The sequence below is a fragment of the Cervus canadensis genome, chromosome 10 (genome assembly GCF_019320065.1).
Source record: "Cervus canadensis isolate Bull #8, Minnesota chromosome 10, ASM1932006v1, whole genome shotgun sequence".
Classification (NCBI taxonomy): domain Eukaryota; kingdom Metazoa; phylum Chordata; class Mammalia; order Artiodactyla; family Cervidae; genus Cervus; species Cervus canadensis.
In genome coordinates, this window is record NC_057395.1 from 2,575,302 (window position 1) to 2,601,566 (window position 26,265).

Here is a 26,265-nt window from a genome sequence, read left to right on the forward strand (position 1 = left end):
CACATCAATACCAGGTTTGTTCATGCTACCATACACTTTCTAAAATTTAAACTGTTCAGCCTTACAAAAAAGGTATGAAGAGTAGAATAATTTCTCATGTACTCTTCATCTATTTTCACCCATCGTTAGCACTTTGCCAATCTGCTTTCTTCCTCTACACATATATGAATATAACAATACTTATTTATGCTAATCATTAACATGATTATGTTACATAATAAACATAACAGTTATTAACAACATTAACATAAATACACTATGTGCATGTATTTTTATTCAAATTAAATACTTTAAATAAGGCAACATTAGCAACTGGTATTAATCTTTAAAATTTTGGCTGAATAATTTTAGAATGAAGTGGAAGAGGGCATGATATGTCACCACAGAATTCTTTTTCTTTTTCTTTTTTATTTTTTAAATTATGAAAGTGTACCACTGAATTCTTCATCACATTTCTGCTAACAAGGGCATTCTTTTTTTTTAAACAAATGCTTTATCAAGGACATCATCTATAATTACAGTGTAATAAAATGCATGGAACTTAATGCTAAAATAATGCTATTACCTGTTGTTTAGTCTGTATTCAGATTTCTCTGATAATTCCATATTGTTCCTGACGGCCTCTCTCCTCGTCCCTCATTCCCAGGCCAGGACCATGCATGGGATTTAGTTATCATATCTCCTTTAATTTGGAATAACTTTTCTTCTTTTTATTTGCTGGAGAGGGGGTGGGACCAGGGGTGGGGCATAGGGTGGTCTTTCACAACGTCTGATTATTTCCTCATGAACCTCTAGAACTTGGAAGTCAAAATACCTGCCATCCTCACGTCTTCCTGTCCCCTACCCAAATTCCTCATTAGAATTAAAAGACTGTAAGCTGCCATGTTCAGTGAAAAGCAAGCAACTTGCTAAGTCCATAAATCCCCAATCCACCACTTCCTAATATCTTTTCCTTATTACACATCAAACTTGATATAGTATTTCTATTATGCATCCTTTACTTAGGAAATATTTTTAGCACTATGTGCCACACACGGTTCTACAAGGTTTATATCAACCTATTGGAATTTCATAACAACCTTTGAGGTAGGTACTATTGCTATCTCTGCCTTGCAGATGGGAAAACTGAGGCATGATGGTTCATTTTATACATCAAATTGGCTAAGCCACGGCACCCAGATATTTGGTCAAACACCAATCTAAATGTTGCTGTTAAGGTATTTTTTAGATGAGATAAACATCTCAACCTCCGCCATGTGGGAGAGCCTTATGCAATCAGCTGAAGGCCTGGAGAGAAAAAAGGTTGAGGTGTCATCTCTTTCTCCTCCAAAGAGGAGGGAGTTCTGCCTCTTCACTGCCTTTGGGCTTGTGCGGCAACATCAACTCTTCGCTGGATCTATAGCCTGTCAGCCTACCCCAGAGATTTTGGATTTGCCATTGCCATAACCATGAAGGACAATCCCTAAAATCCCCCTTTCTACATACATACACAGACACAGACACACACACCCTATTGTTCTTTTTCCCTGAAGAACCCTAACAAACAGAACAGGAAAGGTAACTTGGCCAAGGTCATAAAGCTAGTACGTCCAACAGCTGGAATTCAAACCTAGGTACTCTGAACCCAAAGGCAGTAATTCTTAAGTCACCGGGTTTAGTGGTTCCTGAATGAAGAAAAACATGTCATTTACTTACCAAGTAGACATTGTTTGCTGACTGCAGGGAATAGTACAAATGGACAATGAAAGGACTTTTGCTTAGGGCCAGTGCGTCCCTCTCAGCTTGTACTTGATGAGTCATATTTTTGTTGATCATGTCTGCCTTTTTGACAACCTGTAGTAAGTACATAATGTGACAACAGACACATGGTTTTATTTTTTATCACAGAGTGGTCTCAGGTTTCCAAGTGAAACAACAGAGAGAAAGCATGGACATGTTGTTTGGCCCTCACACTGCCAGCAGGAAACTCTGCCAGGAAAACAGCTGGTGAAAATAAAACTTTCTTCAACATAGAACCTCTCAAATTGGTATCAAGTGGTAAAAGTACTACTTTCCTTTTGAGAAGGAAAAAGATGTAAGCAAATGCTCCCAGTCTACCCTACCAATAAGTAGAAAATAAATTCTGTTCTGCTGTTCTTACAAGTCATAAGATAGCAATGTTCCTAATATGCTCCCAGATAATCAGGACTATAGGGCTTCCCTGGTAGCTCAGCTGGTAAAGAATCTGCTTGCAATGCGGGAGACCTGGGTTCAATCCCTGGGTTGGGAAGATCCCCTGGAGAAAGGAATAGCTACCCACTCCAGTATTCTGGCCTGGAAAATCCATGGACTGTACAGACCATGGGGTCGCAAAGACTCGGGCACGACTGAGCAACTTTCACATAATCAGGAATGTAGGCATAGAGAAATAATTGGCCAATCCATTTAAAAAATCTTTTTGGTTCCTTGATGGATAGAAATAGAGAAAGAATGTACTTTTTTTCCCTTGGAAAAATTCTTTTTTTTTTTTTAGGAATATAAAACTATTGACCACTGTTCACTAGTATTTACAATAAAGTAAATAATATACAGTTGAATAACATTCTGATTACTACAAAATTGTTTTTCTTAGCTTCTGCTCAACTAGTAACCTGAAATACTGAGAAAATCGAGCCTTCATGTATAGAATGGGTTGGGGTAAAGTCTGAAAAAACATGCAGGTCAAGTGTAGATTAGAAAAGTTTGTTCACTCATTTATTCCTGTGCTGAGTCGCTTCAGTCGTGTCCAACTCTTGTGACCCCACGGACTGTAGCTTACCAGGCTCCTCTGTCCATGGGATTTTTCAGGCAAGAATACTGGATTGGGCTGCCATTTCCTTCTCCAGGGGAACTTCCTGACTCAGAGATCCAACCCAGGTCTCCTGCACTGCGAGCAGATTCTTTACTGACTGAGCTACCAGGGAATCCGCTTCACAGACTGGGACCAGCTAAAGCGCAGGAAGCACTATACAACAGAATGTGTGTTTACACATTCTTGGGACTTCCCTGGTAGTCTAGTGGTTAAGACTCTGCCCTTCCACTTCAGGGGACCTGGGTTCTATCCCTAGTTAAGATCCCATATGTCCTCTGGGCATATTCCTATAGGGCATATTCCTGTATATTGGAAATTGCCAATATTTTAAAACTATTTGATTAGGTTTCCATGAACAAATCTGAGACATCCCATATATCACAACCTTTCCTAAATATAGCATAGGGATTTCAATTTCTTGTAAAACAATGGTTCACCAAAAGGAACGATCAAGTGTCCACTTAACTAAAGTTTTGCTTCACCAATTAAAACATACCAGAATTTTTCTACTTTTTTCATTTGGTTGGGGAGGTTGTTGATAGTGATAAAAATTTTCCTTCCAGGGCTTCTGCATTTATATGCAGACTTATATGCAGATACGGATGCAGATTCTGATAGGGATGCTTTAAAAAATTACCCAATTTAAATTGCTTAATTTATCTAATTAATTACAAAACTATTTAATTTGAAAGGTTAAGACTTAAGTTTTCAATTTAAGTTGAAAGGATTTCTCATATTGCTCAAAATGATGGAATTCCAAAAACATGGGCTTATCCATGGTTATGAAAAGCTGTGTTTAAATATATTTACCAAAACAAAAACAACAACAAAAAAGCTCCCAAACAACTTACATATGTATTTTATGTATACACATACAAAAAACTTAGAATGATCCTTAGGCATATATGAAAGTTAAATCGCTCAGTCGTGTCCAACTCTTTGCGACCCCATGGATTGTAGCCCATCAGGCTCCTCCGTCCATGGGATTCTCCAGGCAAGAATACTGGAGTGGGTTGCCATTTCCTTCTCCAGGGGATCTTCCTGACCCAGGGATTGAATCTGGGTCTCCCGCATTGCAGGCAGATCCTTTAACCTCTGAGCTACCAGGGAAGCCCCAAAGCATAGATGAGTGAAATGCAAATTCTAAATTTTGATTAAGTAATGACTATGGAGATTTCCCCCAACATTTAGAAAAGCTGTTCTCCAATGCTGAGGATATAATATACTATGGTATCAAATTCTTTCCTGCTGAAGGAAGCAACTATAGAAAGTTTTTATTTGTTCAAAGCAACTAGTGCTACAGACCAAAAAAAAAAAACCCAATGTAACTTCCCCAATACTATTTCAATACAAACACATCAAACCTGATTTTCATTAGAATGTAGTTATTTCTTCACACTAATAAATCAAAAAACCAAGACCCACATTTTATGTATATAAATATATATATAATGTATATATATAATAAATTCAAACAATTATTGAGTCTCATCTTCTGGACAAGAATACCAAATTAGTCTCTCTTCATAAAAATTACAATTAAAATTTGAAGACACTTTATGTTTGCCTCTTTTGTCAGCACGAAGTCCGCCTCATTGGAATCTTTCCATTTCATGAGAAACATTAATTCTTCACTGCTGTCCGTGGCATCAATTATTCGTTCTGGATCAAGACCTCTGGCAAAATCTCTTGATTTATCAGCAGCATCTCTTTTCTTCTTTGATTTGCTATCATCAGATTCACTGTCAGACAAAGATTTTCTTTTTGTTCCATCTTTTTCTTTACCAGCTTTTTGAGAATTAAGAAATGCTTCAATTAACTCTGGACAATTTAAATTTCCCTCAGGTTCCCAAGTATTGTCTGCATCTGTAAACCCCTTCCACTTCAGGAAATACTCCACCTTCCCATTCACTACACGGCAGTCCAGTACTTTTTCTACTACAAATTCTTCAGGTTCTGCCTCTTCAACTTTTTTACTCTTTCCATTTTGTTTCTTTCCCATGTTTTTGCAATGTAGTTTTATTGAAGGCCATTTTTTATTGCAGACTGGAAGAGCTATTATTCACCGCCTCTGAGCTGCTCTGGGTCCTGGGTCTGCAGCATCTCCCGGAAAAATTCTTAAAAATGGTTAGAGTTTACTGAAACTTAAGTGTCAGATGCTGTGTTACAGAAAACAACTAATTACTCTTTTTAAGTCTCAAGGTAATTGGTAGGGAGGCAAAACTATAATCTATGTTAAAATTGGAGCACTAAACTGAACAGTTAGTAACACTGAGATCAATTCTCAGGAAGGGGAAAAAAGGCATATTTCTTCCAAAGATTCAATAAAGCATTTAATAAAATCATCAATACACTGTAAATTCCAGCTGTAGAGCCTTCCCATAAGAAAAATGAGCAAAACTGAGAAAGCCAGTATAAAACATGATTTCCTTATCATTCCACTAGACTGGAAGCATCATGAGGGCATATTTGTTTTTGTTTACCACTGTATCCATATCCTACACAAAGTGGATATTCACAAATACTTGTGAAAAATATACTGGCATTTTCATTTCAACAGCTAATAATGACTGTTTAGTATAACAGAAGGAAAAGCAAAAAATCTTTGGACTATGAAGTGATGGAGAATTAATTTCAATAGGGTGGGTCTGAAAGGTTAGGAAAAGTTTGAGGGGGGAGGGTGCTAAAGAGAAAGTGAAAGTGAAGCCCGCTCAGTTCTGTCTGACTCTTTGTGACCCCATGGACAATACAATCCATGGAATTCTCCAGGCCAGAATACTGGAGTGGGGAGCTGTTCTCTTCTCCAGGGCATCTTCCCAACCCAGGGATTGAACCCAGGTCTCCCACATTGCAGGATTTTTTTTTACCAGCTGAGCCACAGGGAAGTCCAAGGAAGGCCTGAGGGACCTCAAAAACATGTGAAGGAAGTGAAGAAAGTTGGATGCAAAAGACCATGTATTGTATGATTCCATCAATATGGAACGTCCAGAAAAGACAAACCAATAGAGATATAAAGTTACTTGTGGCTAAGTGGGGAGACACTGCAGATAAGCAAGAGAGGTAGTTTTCAGGTACTGGAAATTTTCTGAAATTGTAATGTGTTAATGGTTACCCAATCTTTGATTTACTAAAAACTGAGTTGTACTTTAAAAAAGGAAGAAAGAAAAAATTAAGTCTGTATTTGGGCAAACTTGAGAATGGAATGAAAGGGGTACTAAAAATGAATATGAGACAGAATTGATAGGCAGAGTTGAGAGAGAGGATATACAGATGCAGTAGAGGAAGATTAAAAAGACTCAAGTTTCAAGCCTGAATGATGGTGGTGTTATTACACGGAGAGAAGAAATCCAGGAGGTGGTTAGGTGGAGAGGACCATGATCAAAGCTGGACAAGTACAATTTTGAGGTGCGTGCTAGATATTCACACGGCAATGTCCAACAGGAAATTGAAACCACATCAGTACTCAGTCTGCTGGCTTCTCCTTTATTACTATCACTCACTCCTTAGATGTGACTAATTTGAAGCTATGGGAGTAGATGAGAATCAACAGTGGCCTGAACAGCTTTGAATACTTTGAGCTCTTGAATGCTTTGGAATGATACATACTACTGTAGGGCTTCCCGGGTAGCTCAGCTCCTGCATTGCAGGAGACCCCGGTTCAATCCCTGGCTTGCAAAGATCCCCTGGAGGAGGGCGTGGCAACCCACTCCAGTATTCTTGCCTGGAGAATCCCCATGGACAGAGGTGCCTGGAGGGCTACAGTCCATGTGGTTGCAAAGAGTTGGACAGGACTGAGTGAGGAAGCACAGCACATACTACTGTAAGGATAAAGGAGTGATTTAGGAATATTTCAGCTTAGTCTTTAAATAAAAGTACATTCCAGATTTATAATGAAAGGCTTGAAAAGTGGGTTTGTTTAATGGAATCTTTTGGTTATACAGATCAAAAGTTCATCTATATCATAGCATGCTGACTATAGTTAACAATACTGCATTATATATTTGAATGCTGCTAAGATAAAGTTCTCATCACAAGAAAAAAATTTGCTGTTTCATCATGGCTGTTAACTAGACTTATGACGATCATTTCACCACATAGACAAATACTGAATCGTTAAGTTGTACACCTGAAATTGGTATTATGTCAATTACGCCTCAACAAAAAAAGAAATGAATCTACACCAAATTGGTAGTTAAAATATAATTTGAAAATGTTTCTAATTTAAAGTTTCAACCTTATTCCTGGTAAAGCCCAAATTAGTAAAAAGGATTCAGAAGTCCTAGATCTCCTAAGGTTTACGCGGTGGGAAGAGAAGGGCGGGGCAGAGGCAACAGCGACTTGCCCGCGCCGTCACCTCAAATGATAAATCATCTCACGGGGCCCGGAGGCTTCAGCGAGCCAGGCATCGAGTCTAGCCGCTCCAGAGGCCCTGGAGCCTGCCCAGTTCAGGGGGCGGGAAGGAGGGCCGAAGGACCAGCCTCTTTAGCTTTCTTTAATCCTCGACTCTTACCTTCACCGCATACAACCTGTTGCCTTTCTGCCCCAGATACACCTTCCCAAAGGCGCCGCGGCTAATAGGCTTCACTATGGTGAACTCCTCAATGGAGGGAGGTCTTGGCACCGGGATCCTATTCACGCACTCTCCGGTTGGCGCTCCACCTCCACTCTTCATCTCACCGCCCTCGGTGGGCTCCATCGCAGTCCACCCCGGAAGCAAGGCTCTATCACCGGCCAAGGCCCCTTGGCAACTCCCGCCAACTAGTTTCAAAGTGAGGCTCCGCCCACGCCTCACGTAGTCAGGATGTCACTACGTCGCAGCCCACGCCACACCCATCCATGCGCGTCTCCGCCTCCGTCACCTGCGTTGCGTCGACGCAGAAGCCGATGGAAGTGAAGGCGGGGCTTCCGGAAATCTCTTGAACCTACCACAGGCTGTTCCAGGTTGACGGCGGCTGATTTACCTCATTCGCACTGACTGGGGACGGCACGACAGTTTTTGGCTGATGGGGAAAGGGACTTTGGGGGCTGTAATTTGAATAACAGGGCTTGAAGAGTTTTTTATCCCGACCTCCAAAGGAGGCTGGTGGGGCCCTGCCCTTCCCCCACTTAAAAAACAACCACCAGATTCCTTTAGGGCCTCTCACCCGCTGGAGGAATGTAAACCAGTTCGGTCTGGTCAGTGAGTCGGTGACCAGTGAAATCATAGAATGTGGAGAAACTGGAAGCGTATGTGGAGAGCAGGAAGCGCATGCCTGGTCCTGTAATTTGACATTTTAACTGGGTGTAACTTGCCTATCTGGAACAGGAAATTTTTTATTTATTGTGGGGAAGATAAAGAGCACTAAATTGTAGCAAAAGAGCGTATTATGGCCCAATGCCCAGTCACAACCGGAGTCGAAAGTATTGATTAGAAAGCTGGAGGAAGATTTAACGGGGTGGATGCCGTTCCCCTTTAAAAAGAAAACGACAGCCAGAAAGCTTTGGGGCTCCGGCGCGTGTATTATTCAATGTGAAAGCGAACTATTTAGGGGGCGTCAGCGGCTCAGGGTGGCGACCTCACCTTCCCCGGAAGTACTGGTGCGTTAGCGCCTTGCCTTCCGGGGCGGGTTGTCTGTCGTTTCAGCAGCTGTATGCTGGGGAGGCCATTTTCCGCTTCTAGGAAGAGTGAGGGCGCTGAGAGAGAAAGGAAGGGGAAGAGAGGGCTCAGCGCCTCCCCGCCGGACCGGAGAAGAGGGACAGTTTTGGCAGGCGGGTGAGGTCGCTGACGGCCTGAAGATGTTTTCCCTGTCGAGCACCGTGCAGCCCCAGGTGGGTCCGCATCCAGTTTATTTTTCTGTCCCAGCCCTACTCTGGGCTGTTTGCCATTTGCGTTTCTTGGAAGCAGTTTCCTGTAAGGGGTCGTAGGAGGGAAGCGTTGAATCCAGTTGGAGTCCTGGTGTTGAGAAAAGATTGGGGCGACGCTGAGTAAAAGGCTGACGAAGAAGCATAAGTATAGTACGAGCGTGATGGAGATCTTGGCTTATCGACTTGATTGCGTGGAATTTTTGCTGGAAAATCCATCTGGCACTGTTTAGTGCTAGGCACTTCTGAGGTAGGGTTTGGGGAGTGGGTAGGGGGAACGTCTTTACCATAGTTGTAGAGAGGGCAAGTAATGTTTCTTTTCTGTCTTTCCGCCTCTTCAAAGACTGGTACTCACAACCCAGACTCTCTCTTTAATGGCATTTAACCCAGACATGCTAAGAAATTTGCAAGCTTCTAGGAATGCTTTCTCTCTCTATCTACAATAGCTAATACATATATTTTAAGTTATTGATTATTTGCAGGTAAAATTTTGATTCAGCCTCCTCTTCATCTTTCCATTTATGAAGCAAAGAAGCAGAGAAGAAAGATTCCAAGGGTTTTTATTTTTAATTCTCTCAGGACTTATCACCTGTGACTGTTTTGTTCTTAGTTCATTTAAAAATCATTTTTGATGGTAATTTTTTTTTAGAGTTCTTCACAGTTTTGCAAATAAACAGTTTGTATACATTCAGTTTTCAAAATATGTTTGACGTCTTTAGTTTTTCTTGGTTTAAGATTATAGTTATGTCCCTTTGTGTAACCTCTACTGGCTTTTGTTTTGCTAGTACTGGTTGGGTTAAAAAAAAAGTGGTTATTTATAGGGCTTCAGTAATGTACTAGGTGGACAAAGAAAATATGGAACTTTAATGATGATGTGAAATAAAACATGAGTAGGAGTTTGCCACGTGAATAGACAGGAACAGGTAGGCAACATCTGGAGGGTCTGAGATCCTGACAAGCCTAGCTGATTGGAGGAGCAAAAATAAGGCCATTGTGGCTAGAACCTGGTTGGTGATTAAAGGGCCAATGGCAGAAAGGAGGTTGGAAAGACGACTTGACATATCATACAGGGGATTCTAATAAGGGACTTTGAATTTCATTTGCAATTTGTTGGAAACCACCGAATTCTTTTAAACATGTTAAGGAGTGACATGATCAGATTTACCTTACAGTCTAGTAACAGAGTAATGGGTTACTCTGGCTTCTTGCTGTGTGGAGAATGTAGAAGAACTAGAGTGGAGGTGTTTTCAGATAAGGATGTTATTGCACTAATCCAGAGAGGTGCTAATGCACTGCTAAGTGGTGATAATGTTCATGAAAAGGAGGGTATGAGATTTATTTTGAAAAAAGAATAGAATTTCATCAGGCACGATGGAAAAAGATGTTTTTGGTTTGATCAGCTGGCTGCAAGAAGGTGTTACTAGTGTCTGGTGGAGTCCTGCAAGTCATTTGAAAAAAAATTTGACTTGGTCTGCTGACTATTAAACCTTCTGGAACTGAACTGCAGTAAGTTGGTATCAAGTGTGCATGCATACTAAGTTGCTTCAGTCGTGTCTGACTCGTTGCGACCCCATGGACTGTAGCCCTCCAGGCTCCTCTGTTCATGAGATTCTCCAGGCAAGAAGCTGGGAGTGGGTTGCCATGCCCTCTTCTGGGGGATCCTCCCAGCCTCGTAATCGAACCAGTGACCCCTGCATCTCCTGCATTGCAGGCAGATTCTTTACCACTGAGCCAACGGGGAAGCCCCTGGTATCAAGAAGACCCCATATTAGGAGAATTTATCATTGCTAAGTGGAGTTAGTTAGAACTGGACATGGAACAACAGACTGGTTCCAAATAGGAAAAGGAGTACGTCCAGGCTGTATATTGTCACCCTGCTTATTTAACTTATTTGCAGAGTACATCATGAGAAACTCTGGGCTGGATGAAGCACAAGCTGGAATCAAGATTGCCGGGAGAAATATCAATAACCTCAGATATGCAGATGACACCACCCTTATGGCAGAAAGTGAAGAGGAACTAAAAATGATGAAAGTGAAAGAGGAGAGTGAAAAAGTTGGCTTAAAGCTCAACATTCAGAAAACTAAGATCGTGGCATCCAGTCCCATCATTTCATGGCAAATAGATGGGGAAAAAGTGGAAACAGTGAGACTTTATTTTTCTGGGCTCCAAAATCACTGCAGATGGTGATTGCAGCCATGAAATTAAAAGATGCTTACTCCTGGGAAAGAAAGTTATGATCAACCTAGATAGCATATTAAGAAGCAGAGACATTACTTTGCCAACAAAGGTCTGTCTAGTCAAGGCTATGGTTTTTCCAGTGGTCATGTATGGATGTGAGAGTTGGACTGTGAAGAAAGCTGAGCACCAAAGAATTGATGCTTTTGCACTGTGGCGTTGTAGAAGACTCCTGAGAGTCCCTTGGACTGCAAGAAGATCCAACCAGTCCATCCTAAAGGAGATCAGTCCTGGGTGTTCATTGGAAGGACTGATGCTGAAGCTGAAACTCCAATACTTTGGCCACCTCATACGAAGAGTTGACTCATTGGAAAAGACCCTGATGCTGGGAGGGATTGGGGGCAGGAGGAGAATGGGACAACAGAGGATGAGATGGCTGGATGGCATCACCAACTCGATGGACATGAGTTTGAGTAAACTCCGGGAGTTGGTGATGGACAGGGAGGCCTGGCGTGCTGCGATTCATGGGGTTGCAAAGAGTCGGACACGACTGAGCGACTGAACTGAAGTGGAGTTAGTGGTGTGTGATGTTGATGAAAATAGTGAAGAAGCTGTATGTACTATAGGCAGTGCTAACTGGGCCACGTAGGACTCTTATGCATATTATGCTGTGGAAGATGGTAATCTTGTTTAGTCACTCAGTCACGTCTGATTCTTTTGCAACCCCGTGGGCTGTAGCCCGCCAAGTTCCCCTGTCCATGGGATTTTTCAGGCAAGAATACTGGAGTGGGTTGCCATTTCCTTTTCCAGGAGGTCTTCATGACTCAGGGATCGAACCTGCATCGGCAGGTGTGTTCTTTACCACTGCACCACCGGGGAAGCGCAGAACACAGTTTGTAATTCCTGTTTGCTTAATTGGTTTGATACACTTGAATTTAAATTGTATGACAGAGGGTCAAGTTTTTCATTGAGATCAGACCATGTTTTAGCAATTTAAATTCTTCTTCTTTTTTTTTATTAACAAGAATCATGTCTTTTATTTATTTTACAGAGTGATGATTTAGATTTAATACTTTTGGGCATGGTAAATATTTGACATGAAAAGCAGGTGTATCATAATGGGGATCAGAAAAATAGCAACTCATCTTACACATAGTCATAATAACTAGAAAATATTTTTCTGTCTGGTCATTTAAGTGTCACAGATCCTGAGAATGCTGGACACTGAACAGACTTAGGGACTACCTTATAATTAAGTCTTGCTTGGAAATCATCCTTTAAAAAAATGCTCTGAGGTACAAATCACCTATGTATTAAACATGAATCTTCTACATTTTACAAAGAGTTTAAACAAATATATCAAATGATTATTGTTAGTGGCTCTTAAAACAGCTCTTAGGTGCAAGGACACACTGTTCCATGATTTTCCATAAGTTGGGTTTCTCCATTGCAGCCGCCACTAGCTCTTTGTCATTTATCTGCTTGTTCATATCTTCCTCTGTTGAGTGGGTTCCTTCAGAAATTTAGATTTCCAACGTATATTTAAATGGTAAACACTGTTGAAGTTTTACTCTTAAGCACAGGCCAATAAGAGTTGCTGAAGAGCCATGAGGTACTGTTGGTGTGAACATTATAATAACCAAATAGTTGTCTTTATTTATCTCTTGAACCTCCACACAACTTTCTGTTACCACTTCCAGTTCTTCTAAAGTACTGGGCTTCTCTGGGTCCCAGAGAGTTTGAATCTAGGAATAAACTTCTAGCTCTTTCTCTTCCATGATGCAGGATTGCCAGGCGGCTCTCCACTCAGAGGGGCCTGAGAGCCACAGGACTCTGCTCAGTGTCCAGGAGAGCAGTCCGGACACTTGCCCCATTCTTACGTTCTACCATCCCTGGTGACTGTGTCCCACCTGAGCCAGTCTGAGCAGCGAGCCTCAGGATTTATCAACTGCCTGGTCTTCAGATCGGCCAAGACAAGCCTAAAGGTCCAGGGAAGCAGATAATAGGTGGCATCAGATGGATTGTTCGAGAGGACCTAGGGAAACAGCAATTTAAATTCTTAATATTGAATGAGAAGAAATATAAGTAATTAAGATAAAACTTTTCAAAGGTATAGGCAGAAAATATGTATCTTATTTCGATTCCTGCAGCTTTAAAAGAGCTTATCATTTCTTTCTGACTGTTAAAAATAATACACAGTCATTGCCAAAAATGCTGAAAAGAAAAATACTGGAAAATAAAGATCACCCATAATTCCATCACTGCAAGAGATTGCATTTTAGAATAATTTCTTTCATCCCCTCAACTATACAAATACGGGTGTGCATGCTATTCATTTATTCATGACTGCACTGGGTCTTTATTACTGCACTTGGGCCTTATTATCTTTACTTGGAGCGAGCGAGGGCTTCCCTTGTTGAGGAGCACGGACTCTAGTGTTTGGGCTCAGTAGTTGTGGCATACTGGTTTAGTTGCTTTGTGGCTTGTGGAATCTTCCCAGATCAGGGATCAAACCACTGGGCCACCAGGAAAGTTCTGTATGCATAATTAAAAAAAAAAACACAAATGTTACATAAAGTTTTATAGCTTGCTTTTTTTGTATAACAATATTAGGATTTTATTTCTGCATCAGTAACCACGATTCTAACCCAGATAATCTGACTTCAAACCTGAAGTCAGATTATCTGGGTTAGAAGTCAGATTATCTGGGTTAGAATCGTTCCTCTAATATTATACTTTCTTGCTGAATGACTTGGAACATGACATTGAATCTAATTTTTTGCTCTCTTCATCAAATAGAAGTAACTAACGTTTATGTCTCTTAGGATTAAATGAGATAATTAAGTAAAAACTGTCATATAGTAAGAGCCCATTTAGTTTTTTCATTTTCTCAACAAATGTTTATTTAGCAACTACTGTGTACGTTATTGTTGCACTGGGATACAGTATTGAATGAAATAGAGAAAGAGGAAAATAAAATCTAAGGTGTATAAGTATTATGTAAAAACATAGTAAATTAATGTATAAACAAAAGAGAAAAATATTAAAATACAGGAAAGAAATCCCTTCTGACATGAAACTTATATTCCAGTGGGAGAATGTGGTATAATAAATAAAAATTTTTGGTCTTTGTTCCCAGTTCTTGGCACAGAGTTCCTGAAACCCTTGAAATTTCCTGTGTGATAGGCGTGTTTTTATTCTTAAAGCCCCTCTTTGGGTCACCCACATGGATTTATGCAAATAAGGGGGCTTAGGTTGAGGTTTCTAGTAAACAGTACATAGGTAAACAAGTAAATATATAAAGTGTGTGAGATAACATAAATGTCAAGAAGAAAAAATAGAGCAGAGGAAGGCAGTAAGGAATACTTCTTAGGAGAGGGTTCTTTAGTAGGTTGACCAGGGAAAAGACACATGAAAAGATTGCTTTTGAGTGAAGTACTGAAGGAAGCATGAGAGCAAACTTTGTGACTAACTGGAGAGGTGGGAATACACAGCAGTGCAGCATCCTTGAGTGAGAGCCTGCCAGGTGTGTTCCAGGAACAGCAAAGGGGCTGAGGTGGCCAGAGCAGAGACAATGAAGGGGAACTTAATGGTGGCTCAGATCACAGAAGTGAGAAAGAGCCAGGGAGACATTGTTGTTAGGACATTAGCCTTTATTGTGAGAAAAGCCATTGGAGAGTTTTGAGCCAGAGGAGTGATGAGTGGCTTTAATAGAGGAGATTCAGGGGGAGAAGTTAGGTTGCTGTTTTTAAAAATCCACATACAAAAAAAAAATCCACTTAGAGATGATGGTGGCTCAGAATACGGTGGGATGGTGTAGTAGGGAAATTGAAAAGTACAAAATTCTGGATATATGCTTGCTTGTTTCATGTCTGTGAAATATTTCATTTTTGCAGTGGTACTGTTTATTTAGCCACTCCCCTATTCTTGGACATTTCTAGCTTTCCATAAATTTTAAAATATTTTGAAAATTATCGTCTAGGCATATGCAAGCATAAATTATTACTTACCAGATTATATCCTTGAAATAAATCCCTCAGAGTTAGGTTGCTACAACAATGAAATATATGTATTTTTAGTACTTTTGCTGTATATAACCCCAGTTCTATTCTAAAAGTTAGTAGTTTTCGACCGGCAGTAATCTGAGTATTTACAATTTGTAATGTATAGTTTTGATAAACAGTGTATGTTTAACTTTATACAATCCCCAGTTCTGACAATAAAAAGGTTTTTTTTTGCTGTTTTTATTTTAAAAAGCACTGCTGATTTTTAGCTTTTATCTTTTTTTAGGTTACAGTTCCTCTGAGTCATCTCATCAATGCCTTCCATTCACCGAAAAAAACATCAGTTTCTGTCAGTGCATCCATTTCTCAAAACCAGCATCGAGATGTTGGGTCTGAGCATGAGGCCCCCAGCAGTGAGGTAAGAGTTTTTACCCTGGATGTATGAGAAAGCTTTTTTGGTTTAGTACATTGTAAACATGTCTGCAATAACTTTCTATGTTTAGGCATTTGTAGCAGGGTGATTTCTGTCTTCAGCTTAATCTCTGTTGCAGGATTAAAGACATCTAATTCTGGCTTTGTTTTGTGTATAGAACTATTACTTTGTCCTATTTTTAACATTTATAAAAAATTTCCCATGGCAATGTATTCGTATTCACTCCCTGTGTTACTGCTTGTGTGATACCATTTAAATATTCTTTTGTATTGCTTCAGTGGTAGCAGGGATCCCACAGTTAACTCCACAACTGCCCCACAAGTCTCAGGGAAGACAGAGAGCAAGAAGTTATTATATGCTGCCTTATAGAAGCTTTCAGTGTAATTGAACAGTTGAAACACAGATACCTGAAAATGAAATGTATTAGCTATGAAACTGTGCTTTGAGTTTTCAGAGAATTGTAAAATCATCATGGTCTGGTATATAGCAAATTGACAATCTAGGAACTTGTGTTTATAAGACTTGTTACTAAGATAGTTGCTTGTAGATCAGAATACATTTTTCATAATAGACACTAATATGTGACTAAGTTTCACAGAAGCCTCTTTAACCCATAAATGGCGTATATCCTTAGTCCTTATTTGAGGGACTGTGGCAGAGGACAGTATATGTTGTTCAGTTGCTAAGTCGTGTCCAACTCTTTATGAACTCATGAACTGCAGCAAGCCAGACTTCTCTGTCCATCACTATCTCCCTGAGTTTGCTCAAACTCATGTCCATTGAGTCAGTGATGCCATCCAACCACCTCATCCTCTGTTGCCCCCTTCTCTTACTCTCTATTTTTCCCAGCATCAGGGTCTTTTCCAGTCAATTCTTTGCATCAGATGGCCAAAGTATTGGAGCTTCAGCTTTAGCATCAATCCTTCCAATGAATATTCAGGACTGATTTCCTTTAGGATTGACTAGTTTGATCTCCTTGCTGTCCAAGGGACTCTCAAGAGGTCTTCTCCAGCACCACAGTTTGAAAGCATCAATTCTTTGGTGCTCAGCCTTCATTATGGTCCAACTCTCACATCCATACATGACTACTGGAAAAACCATCTCTTTGACTAGACGGACCTTTGTCGGCAAAGTGATGTCTCTGCTTTTCCTGACATGGTCTAGGTTTGACATAGCTATTCTTCAAGGAGCAAGTGTCTTTTAATTTCGTGGCTGCAATCACCATCTGCATTGATTTTGGAGCTCCAGAAAATGAAATCTGACACTATTTCCATATTTGCTTTTGGTGGGAGTGGGATGAGGGGATGGTTGTGAGGTAAGTCTTGAAATATAATTTTATGTAGGTGAAAAATTTGTCTTTATGTTTTCCCTTTATACTATCTGCCAAATTCCTATTGCCTCTTTCTATATGCAGTCCATTCTTGTTTTGTGACACTCTTCTCACTTACAGTCTGAGAAAGCTTTCCTAATGATATGACTGCATTTATCAAAATTGCTACATGCAGCACTATTATATTCATTTCAGAGATTTTGGAAAATATGTAAGTGGTAGAAATTAAACTATGATCCTACTTCTCCTTTTCTCCCATGTACTTTTATATTTTATAATAGTTGGATCATACTGTATATGCAGATTAAGATTTTTCCCTCATCATTTAATAGTCTTATGAACTTGTTATACCATACGTTAGTTTTTATGACTTCAGACTATTCATTTTATGTTCTGTTGTTGGGTACTGTTTCCAATTTTTTCTGCTATAAATAGCACCACTTGTACTTTCCATGGTACTAAATACTTGACTGTTTCATTAAGTGAAATGGCTAGATCAGTGATGAAGTATATTTTAGCTTAAAAAGTAACTAAATTCTAGAAGCCAAAGTTGAGCTTAAGACTAATGGTTTCAGATACAGAATTGGTGTCTTATCCTCTGGTTTACCCTCATTAGTCCTGTGGTTTATCACTGATGACTACTTGTTATTATTGTTCACAAACATTTCCATTTTTCTTAAGCATCCTTCCTCATCTCTACTCTCACCTCCTTTGTTCTGCGATGCCTTTGCTTTCATCAAGTCTTATTCATCCAAAATCCACTTCACAATACAAGCAAAAAACTTTCTTTTTAACTTCCTTCCAAGCTGTCTGACTTCTTTGCCTTTTGCTTTCAGACTTATGAAAAAAGTAGTATTCTGAACTTAATCGTTGCTTTTATTTATACCATCTCCCATTGTAGTTTGGCTACTACTTTTACCATTTTATAGACTTTGTGTATTTTGTTGATTTCCTTAGCAGTAAATACAGGCCTTTTAAAAAATCTGCAACTTTTCCTTAAGAATATTCACTGTTTTCAAAGTACGCTCAGAAATTAAGTGATACTGCATTGAATTTTTTTTCCCTCTGTTTTGCTGGACTTCTTTTTATTGCCAGCCTTTTAAATAGTGGATGCATTTACCTGTAAGCTAATTTTTATTCTCCACAGTCTCCCAGATTATCTGTCTTAATGTTTGTATATTTCTATATGCTGACAACTCCCAAATCTACCTTCAACTCTAAAGGATCTCTAAAGTTTTAAAATAGTCATCTGGTGACATATTAAAATACCCTCTGGACAGGTTTCAAGGACCTCAAAATTAAGATGTCTAAAACTGAACTACTTCTTCAGATTCCAGTGTATTTGATCTTAAAGTGGTTTTAGCACCTCTTTGTCACTCTGGGTCCAACCAAGAGAGACAGCCCACATAGTCATTTGAACAGTGCAAGTTTAATATACAGAATAAGTATTTTTAGTTGAATATTTTAAAAACTTTGATCTTACAGGGGATTGGCATAACTAGGAATTGGCTAGTAATAAGTAAAGAGAACTCGAAATATATAGGACTTGCAGATTCAAGGAGCAGCTAATACTCCCAGAATTGAGCTACCCACGAAGAGTTCTCCACCTTTGGGCTGAGATTCTGAGGTTGTTGGAGAGGGTATGGCCTTGGCTCACTAAATGGCATAGAAGTCGCTGGTGCTGTGCAAGCTGAACCTGATGGAAATCTGCCACCTGGGTACCAGGAGAAGCTGTTCGTGGGAAAGCTGCCAAGTATTGTTGGCAGCTGTGCACACAGGAGCCAGGCTTCAGAGAAGCTGCAGGAGCCAGATACTGGAGAAACCATGGGTGTTGCACCCAGGAACCTGTTGAGTGAACATAATACCTGGCCTGAACCAGGAACAGAAGCTCCTCCTACGAAGTCTCTCCAGTGCCCTCTACTGACAGCGTAATGTTTTAGCCAACAAAGGAAGACTATTTAAAGGGACCCAGATACATCACTGTGGAGCCAGAGAAAGGATGAAGAGGAGCTGAGAGACAACAGATGGATAACCAGCACATCCTTCCAGAAGCCCTCTCCCTCACAGTCCTGTACTTCACTGGTTTCTTCAAATGTCTGTTTTCTGCCACTTAGTATTTGCATCCCTCTTAGGGCTCAGTTCAGGTTCATGCCTTTTTTCTCTTGTTGTATCAGCCTTCTTTCCTCCAGCTTATCATCTTTATCTTCTGTTTTCTTCCTCTGAAACAAAACTAATGATACTAGGTATAGAATTAAATGCAAACACAGCTCCTCACAATTTGGCCATAGCCCATCTTTCTAGTGCTTTCTTAAGTCACTGAACTTGACTGCATGTCAAACATTCTAGGCCCTTTGATGACTTTTTGTTTGTCCTCTTCCCCGAGGTTTCCCCATCATTTGTGAATTAAGTGTTAATTCTGGGAAACCTTATCGGACTTAAGAAATTGGTTGTTCTGTGTTCTGTTACCACTTTTATTTTTTATTTTTTTAAATTTTTTTTCTGTTACCACTTAAAAAAAAATACGTCTATAAGAGCAGTTACCATGTAGTATGGTAATTATCATACTCATATGTACTTTATTTCTCTTTGTGTTCCTAGGACCTGATACCCAATAAGTAAGGTGAATAATCTTCTTAGTTAAAAATCTGCATTTCTTTTTGTATTATAAATAGACTTTTTGGTTTCCCCATTTTAGAAGATAAAATATCTTTGTAGCTTTTAAATACTGTAGTCCTTCTGGTTCTTTTATATTAATGTGCCTTATATTGTACAGTTTTTATTACCTTAAAAAGCTCTTATTAAATATTTTATTTCATCCTGACTTTAACTGTCTCATTGTATATATTAGGCTATGTAGATGGGCAAGGCATGATCTCATCCATTGAGCCACACTATCCTGTTGTGAAATAAGTAGGATATATTTTATAACCATTTTTCTAATGAGGAAAGGAATTCTAAGAATGTGAAGGACTTGTTACAAAGCTTATAATTGACTAGCACCTGAACATCCAGGGATCTGACTACATCAGTCATAAAAAGTTGATGTTTTACTTGGTTTGTTTAGTTTTACTTCCCTTACTTGAAGTTTTAGCTGTTGGGACTTTAAATTGTTACTTGTTCTCAGTGGCTCCCTGTCTGCTCATTTGAACAAGAAAACAGCTCACTCCTGTTTAATCTCTAGTTATTTCAGAACTGTTTTAAGGGGAATGTATTCTCTTGACTGGTTTTCACACATCTTTTGCTTTGTTCAGTTTCTCTCCTTACTGGGAGTTAGATATGGGTAATTTATAGAACCTTTGGGTTCGAATAAGAATCTCAGCAATTGGTTATTGAATGGGCTTTTGTTTATGGTCATTAAAGCTCTGTGGACTGCTAATACTATTGGGAGTATGGTTTTTCAAAAAGCTTTGTCAAATCTCACATGGTTGATCTCAGTAAAGCTAGAACTAGAAAAATATGCATACCAATTTATTTTTTAAATATTTGAAGGAAAAGCGAATCAATATGTTTGTTAGATTTTAAAAATTCACATCAGTTTAGTTAATAAGTACTCTTTAAGTTAAATAACTGATGTGATAATGCTTACCTGAGCTAAACAACAAGCACCTACTATATAATGTTTTGTAGTAACTTATCGTAGAAAATTACATATATATATATATATATATATGGCTTCCCAGGTGGTGCTAGTGGTAAGGACTCCCCCTGCCAAAGGAGGAGATTCGGCTGATGCAAGTTCGATCTCTGTGTCACGAAGCGCCCCAGAGAAGGAAATGTCAACCCACTCTAGTATTCTTGCCTGGGAAGTCCCATGGACAGTGGAGCCTAGTGGGCTACAGCCCATGGGGTGACAGACAGTCAGACACAACTGAGCACACACACTCCACATATGTGTGTGTATATGTGTATATATATAACACATGTGTATATGTATATAACTGAAAAGACGTGGGTTCGATCCCTGGGTAGGAAAGGTCCCCTGGAGAAGGAAATGGCAACCCACTCCAGTATTCTTGCCTGGAAAGTCCCATGGACAGAGGAACCTAGTAGGCTACAGTTGATGGGGTCACAAAAGAGTGGGACATGACTTAGTGACTAAACAACAACTGAAACATTGTAAATCAACTATATGTCAATAAAAAGTTAAAAGCTAATAATGCTTACATGGTTGACTCAATCTTTTACAGCCTGTACTTAACTTAAGGGACCTTGGATTATCTGAATTAAAAATTGGACAGATTGATCAACTGGTAGACAGTCTACTTCCTGGATTTTGTAAGGACAATAATGTTTCTTCCCATTGGCATACGTCTCATGTATCTGCACAGTCCTTCTTTGAAAATAAATATGGTAAGTTAATGTATTTTATGTTTCAATGAAAGTAAGCCATTTTAGTACTGTTGATAATTTAATAGATAACAAGGTTAGGGGGTTTCCCTGGTGGCTCAGATGGTAAAGAATCCACTTGCAGTGTGGGTTTGATCCCTGGGTCAGGAAGATCCGCTGGAGAAGGGAATGGCAACCCACTCCAGTATTCTTGCCTTAGAGAATCCCATGGACGGAGGAGCCTGGAGGGCTGCAGTCTATGGAGTCGCAGAGAATCGGACATGACTGAGCCACGTACACTTTCATGTTACTTATTAACATACTTGTGGTTTCCAATGTTTCATCACATTGTTGACTAGTTTTGAAACTGTCTGTTGGAAATAACTTGTTTTGGTTTTTCTAATATTTGGTAAAATCTTTTGTTGTATTTCATGATTTGATTGTTTGACAATTAGAAAGTTTACTTTTTACAATTTCTTTCCAGGTTGCTTAGATCTGTTTAGTACTTTACGTTCCTCTTGCTTGTACAGACAACATTCAAGAACTCTGAAAAGAATTTGTTCAGATCTTCAGTACTGGCCAGGTACGAAGCAACAATTATATTTATTTTGAAAAAACTAGATTTGTTTAATATATTCTGATTTGTCTTTCTTAGTGATATTAATGATTAGAAACATTCATTTGTAGCTCACAGTAGAATCTGCAGAATATTTGGAAATAACTAGTGTCAAAGTTTTGGTTCTCAGTAGACATTTTCATTGTGAAAATTTAAAATGAAAACTGAATGTGATACCATTTCATTCAGTTTTCATACAGTCTCGGGGTTTTAAAACTTTGAAATCAAGGACACGGCGTCTGCAGTCCACCTCTGAAAGATTAGCAGAAACGCAGCACACAGCACCGTCATTTGTGAAGGTAATTAGACCTTTTTTGTTGTTTTGAAAAAGCAGTACTTTTCAGAAAGAATGTTCAATATCTGATGTATATTTTTGGCTAGTTGATTTTCTTTCATCTTTTCATTTAGGATAATGGATTAATATTTTATGCAATCATTATATCTACAACATTTCTGCATTCCAAGCTTATCTTTCCACTAGCCTGTTAGACATCTTCCTTTGTTTTTCTCTCTGTCAGTCTACACCTGCTTATGTATTCTTATGTTAATAAATAGCATCCATCCAGGCTAGAAACATTGTGGTTAACTATGATTTGTCCATCTTCTCTCACTTCGTGCAACCATAGTTACTAAAATCCTGTTGATTCAGCCTCTTAAATATTTCTCAAGTCCGCCTTCATCCCCAGGTCCAATGTATAGACAGATGATGATTATTTAGTCTCCCTGCCTTCATTTTTGCTAGCTTTAGCCCAGTCTCCAGACTGCCATCCACTAGACTGTCTAAAGTGTAATAGTGTAATGGTTGTATTCCTCTGCTTTATTGTCAGATTTCTGCCATGGTACATAAGGCATTTCATCACTTGACATTCTGCCTAACATTTTTCTGTTCTCATCTTTCAGTGTACCACCTCCTGTCTCCCTGTATCCTCGCCTCTTGGTGTTTTAAAGTCCTGTCAAACAAGTTTGCTGAGGCTGTTGTTTCATGGCTCTGTCAAATTGTTTATGCCCTGTGTTTCTGTGGTTTAGTTTTATCCCATCCTATGTAAGGTTTTTCCTGACTTCTTAGACAGCGTTTGTTTTACCACCATACCTAGTTCCTCTAATGTAATATCAAAATAACTTCAAAAACTTAGTTATCCTAGTTCCTCTAATGTAATATCAAAATAACTTCAAAAACTTAGTTATTTGTGTATCTCTTCCCAGTAGACTGAAAACATTCTGATCATTGGTATTTACATCTTTAGAACTTACACACGGTCAAGTATTAATATATGAAACGTGCTAAGTAAACATTTAATAAGTGAGTGAGGTTTTTCTTCCAGCAGGAATAAAGGAGTGTGACCTATTGTAAGCTATTAAACCCTAAGTCAACTTGTGACCTGTTACTCAGTAGAGTTAGTGGTTTACATAATTTATATTCATTGACCACTAGAAGTATATGGGCCAGTGCTAGTTTCCTAATCATTGGCTATTTATTGTTGAGCCTTCATTCTTCACACTGACAATAAAAATTTTAAATTGTAGAATTTTAATGAATTTTTTTGTGAGTAGTTGTTATATTTGGGGGGAATATTACCTATAGTCAGTGATACTGATGTTTGTGTTTTTAGGGGTTTCTTTTGCGGGACAGAGGATCAGATGTTGAGAGTTTGGATAAACTCATGAAAACCAAAAACATACCTGAAGCTCATCAAGATGCATTTAAAACTGGTTTTGCAGAGGGTTTCCTGAAAGCTCAAGCGCTAACACAAAAAACCAATGGTAAGTTGATTAGACATCATCTGTATTTGGAGAGGAATATCTGAAAGGAAATCATAATCCTGCCTCTAAGTGATTATAATAACTTTTCTAACAATCGTGCAAGTTTTTATTGGTTACATTTCCTTATATTTGTATCTGAAGCTGTGTGGAAAGAGAATATGTCCTGGCACTTTCATTGTCTGAAGTGAACTTAAGTCACTAATAGAAGTACAAGAGACTTTATGAAATTTTTGATAACATGTGCTGAAAGGCGATCATGGAGATTATGCAAAATATAGCAGGCTTCAGAACTGTGTGTTGTGAAATGTGATTACCATCAGTAACCTCACGTTTGCATTTCATTGAGCTGTCATTTCTAACTGATAACATTTATTTAAGGCTTTTTTCTTTCTCCTCCAGATTCTTTAAGAAGAACTCGTCTGATTGTTTTTATTCTGCTGGTAGTTGGCATTTATGGACTCTTAAAGAACCCATTTTTATCTGGTAGAGACTCTTTATATTTGACTTTTATTTTTTATATTTTTTATTTATATATTAAAAATATACTTTATATTTGACTTTATATTTTACTTTAAAAAAAATCTTTTATATACTCATTTCTTTTCCTTAGTCTAAGACTTAGAGATAAGAAAACATTTATGTTTATAATTCCAGGGTCTAGGTCTTTAATCCAAATTTGAGACTTCTCAGATTGGGTCACGTTAAGATTGTTTTTTGCATTGAGATAGAAAAATTTTAATCTCTTATGATTATGTATCATCCACCTTGTCAGAGGACTTACTATATTTGCATTGTTTTATGGATTATAAGAAAAATTCCTTCGGACACTGTATAAATTCAATTGTACTTTTTTAAGGATATAACTAATATTTTTTAAAGTTCCAAGGATTATGTTAGAGTAATAATTTTAAATTTACTTTTAGACATGATTAATTCCCCAGATTTTTAGCAAATGATACTTAACCAATGATAAAATTCTAAGAACATGCAGAAGAATTTTATGATAGCAATTCAGAGTGAAAATAGTCATCTATTTCAAAGGCACAGTAATAAATTCAATGTATTGAAAATTAACACACAGAAGATTACTTTAGACCCCAGGTTTTCTCAGCTTGCTGGTCTAAAATGAAGTCATAGTGTCAGATTTAAGTGGTTCCAGTTGATTTCCCAGCTGTCATTCAGTGTTTATACAGTGTTTTCCCCTTTCTTTATGGTAATTACCTTGAGAGGGAAAAAAAATGATTTACAGTTAAGAACATTGATTGACCTAGATCTGAAATTATTCCTAGAACTTGATGTAGCCCCAGTTATTTTAAAAGTTATCAAACCTGAGATGAGGTTTTAACATCCAGGAATAGCCTTTTTTATATTCAGATCTGCCTTCTCTTGTCTCTGGTTTTTTAAAAGTATTTTTTCCAAAAAAAGGAACCAGTGTATGGATTGATAGTGATAGGTGGTATTAGCAGGGTGGTGGAAGAGTGGGAAGAGCTCTGATGATTTTTCTTTTGTGTTTCTTTATTGCACACAATGGAGCTTAAGAACCATTGGTTTACATTTTTATTATTATATATAAGAAGAGGAAAATTCTTAGTTTTAATTGGAAAGGCAAAGATGTCATTTTCATGAGAATCATTCATTCCTTGAACATTGTCTCAAAATCCAGAAGACCTAATTCCTACTCCTTGCATTGTGATATTGGACATTTAATTTTTCTGGACTTTCTTGCATCTGAAAAGGTAGTTAGAATTTTATGAATCTATCAAATATGTAAGCATTTTTTTTTTGTCCCTTTAGTCCGCTTCCGGACAACAACGGGGCTTGATTCTGCTGTAGATCCTGTGCAGATGAAAAATGTTACCTTTGAACATGTTAAAGGAGTAAGTTAAAAAGTTTACCTTGGTCTCTTCAAACATTATTTTAATTGTATTTTTTATTAGAAAGGTTGAAATAATAGAAAATACATATATGGTCTCTGCCTCCAGTTTTTGGCACAGAGCTCTTAAAACCCTTGTAATTTCCCAGGGGACAACAGCACTGGGAGTATCTTTTGTTCTACTGTTTGGTCTTTGATACCAGTTCCTGACACAGGACTTCTGAGTCCCTTGGAATGTCCTGGGTGATAGCAGTGTCTTTTGTTCCTTTCTTTCCTTGTCCCCTTGACTACACAGCACGCACCTTATGGGATCTTAGCTTCCCAACCAGGGATTGAACCTGGGCCCACAGCTGTGAATACATGGAGTCCTATCCACTGGCCCGCCAAGGAAGTCCCACAGTGTCTTTTATTCTAAGGAGGTGGCTCTGAGTGGGCTCCTGGAGGGCGGCTGGTCACCAGAAAGATCAAGCTGTGATTAGAATCTTGGAACTTCCACCTCTACTGTCTGTTCTCCAGAGAGCGGGGAGGGGCTGGAAAGGAGTTAGTAATTGACTATGCCTGTGTGAGTACACTCCCATTAAAATCCCAACAGGTCGGGGTTCGGAGGCGTTTTCAGTTAGTGAACACATAGAGGCGTGAGGAGAGTAGCATTTTCAGAGAGGACATGGAGGGTCTGTACCCCTTCCTGTATCCCTTGCCTACCTCTCTCTTTCTTCCGACTGTTCTAGGGTATATCCTTTCATAATGAGCCAATAGCACCTAACCTGGTTTCCTGAGTTCTATGAGCTACTCTACCAAATTAAACCCAAGGAGGGATTCTGGGAATCTCCAATTTATAGCCCATTGGCAGAAGCACAGATGACAACCTAGACGTGGGATTGACATCTGAGGGGTGTGGGAGGTGGGGAAGGGGTAAGTCTTGTGGGACTTTGGCCCCATCAATATGTTTCCTGTATGCCTCTTCCCAAGTACTTTCTTTTTATCACTGCCCAATGTAAATACTTGAGTTTTCTCACTGAGTTATTAAAAGTTGTGTGATATGAGGTAGTAGGTTGGCTACAAATATATTATTA

At 38.9% G+C, this 26,265-nt stretch overlaps 3 protein-coding genes and 1 pseudogene across 11 annotated transcripts in view; 1 reads left to right on the forward strand and 3 right to left on the reverse strand.

Moving 5' to 3' along the window:
• Nucleotides 1-7,606, reverse strand: part of MASTL (microtubule associated serine/threonine kinase like) — a 30,130-nt gene extending 22,524 nt beyond the window's left edge. For 4 of the 7 annotated variants that reach the window (XR_006271649.1, XM_043479911.1, XM_043479913.1 and 1 more), the window contains exons 1-2: nt 7,341-7,579; nt 1,696-1,833 (exon numbers count right to left, since the gene is read on the reverse strand). Coding sequence is in view for 5 of the 7 variants with exons in the window: in XM_043479911.1 (XP_043335846.1) it covers nt 1,696-1,833; nt 7,341-7,526 (324 nt within the window). In the remaining 2 variants the exon portion in view is untranslated. Of the gene's footprint in view, nt 1-565; nt 821-1,695; nt 1,834-7,340 lie in introns of those variants that run through there. The other 3 variants (XM_043479910.1, XM_043479909.1, XM_043479914.1) reach the window with 2 other exon arrangements.
• On the reverse strand, nt 4,344-6,999 carry LOC122448533 (chromobox protein homolog 3-like). The gene has a single exon (XM_043479915.1). The coding sequence runs from the start codon at nt 4,830-4,832 to the stop codon at nt 4,344-4,346; it is 489 nt and encodes a 162-aa protein (XP_043335850.1). The 5' UTR covers nt 4,833-6,999.
• Nucleotides 7,607-7,687: 81 nt separating the features above from the next.
• YME1L1 (YME1 like 1 ATPase) overlaps nt 7,688-26,265 on the forward strand; it is a 28,994-nt gene continuing 10,416 nt past the window's right edge. The window contains exons 1-9 of one of the 3 annotated variants that reach the window (XM_043479673.1): nt 7,688-7,771; nt 8,457-8,638; nt 15,140-15,271; nt 20,804-20,966; nt 21,427-21,525; nt 21,748-21,857; nt 23,169-23,319; nt 23,719-23,802; nt 25,114-25,196. In XM_043479673.1, the coding sequence (XP_043335608.1) occupies nt 8,606-8,638; nt 15,140-15,271; nt 20,804-20,966; nt 21,427-21,525; nt 21,748-21,857; nt 23,169-23,319; nt 23,719-23,802; nt 25,114-25,196 (855 nt within the window). In that variant the 5' untranslated portion in view covers nt 7,688-7,771; nt 8,457-8,605. Of the gene's footprint in view, nt 7,772-7,809; nt 8,086-8,453; nt 8,639-15,139; nt 15,272-20,803; nt 20,967-21,426; nt 21,526-21,747; nt 21,858-23,168; nt 23,320-23,718; nt 23,803-25,113; nt 25,197-26,265 lie in introns of those variants that run through there. The other 2 variants (XM_043479672.1, XM_043479671.1) reach the window with 2 other exon arrangements.
• LOC122448396 overlaps nt 12,318-26,265 on the reverse strand; it is a 34,474-nt pseudogene continuing 20,526 nt past the window's right edge.

Bases quoted from the DNA above. Each gene is read 5' to 3' on its own strand.
- LOC122448533 (XM_043479915.1), bottom strand. From the start codon at position 4,832: ATGGGAAAGAAACAAAATGGAAAGAGTAAAAAAGTTGAAGAGGCAGAA.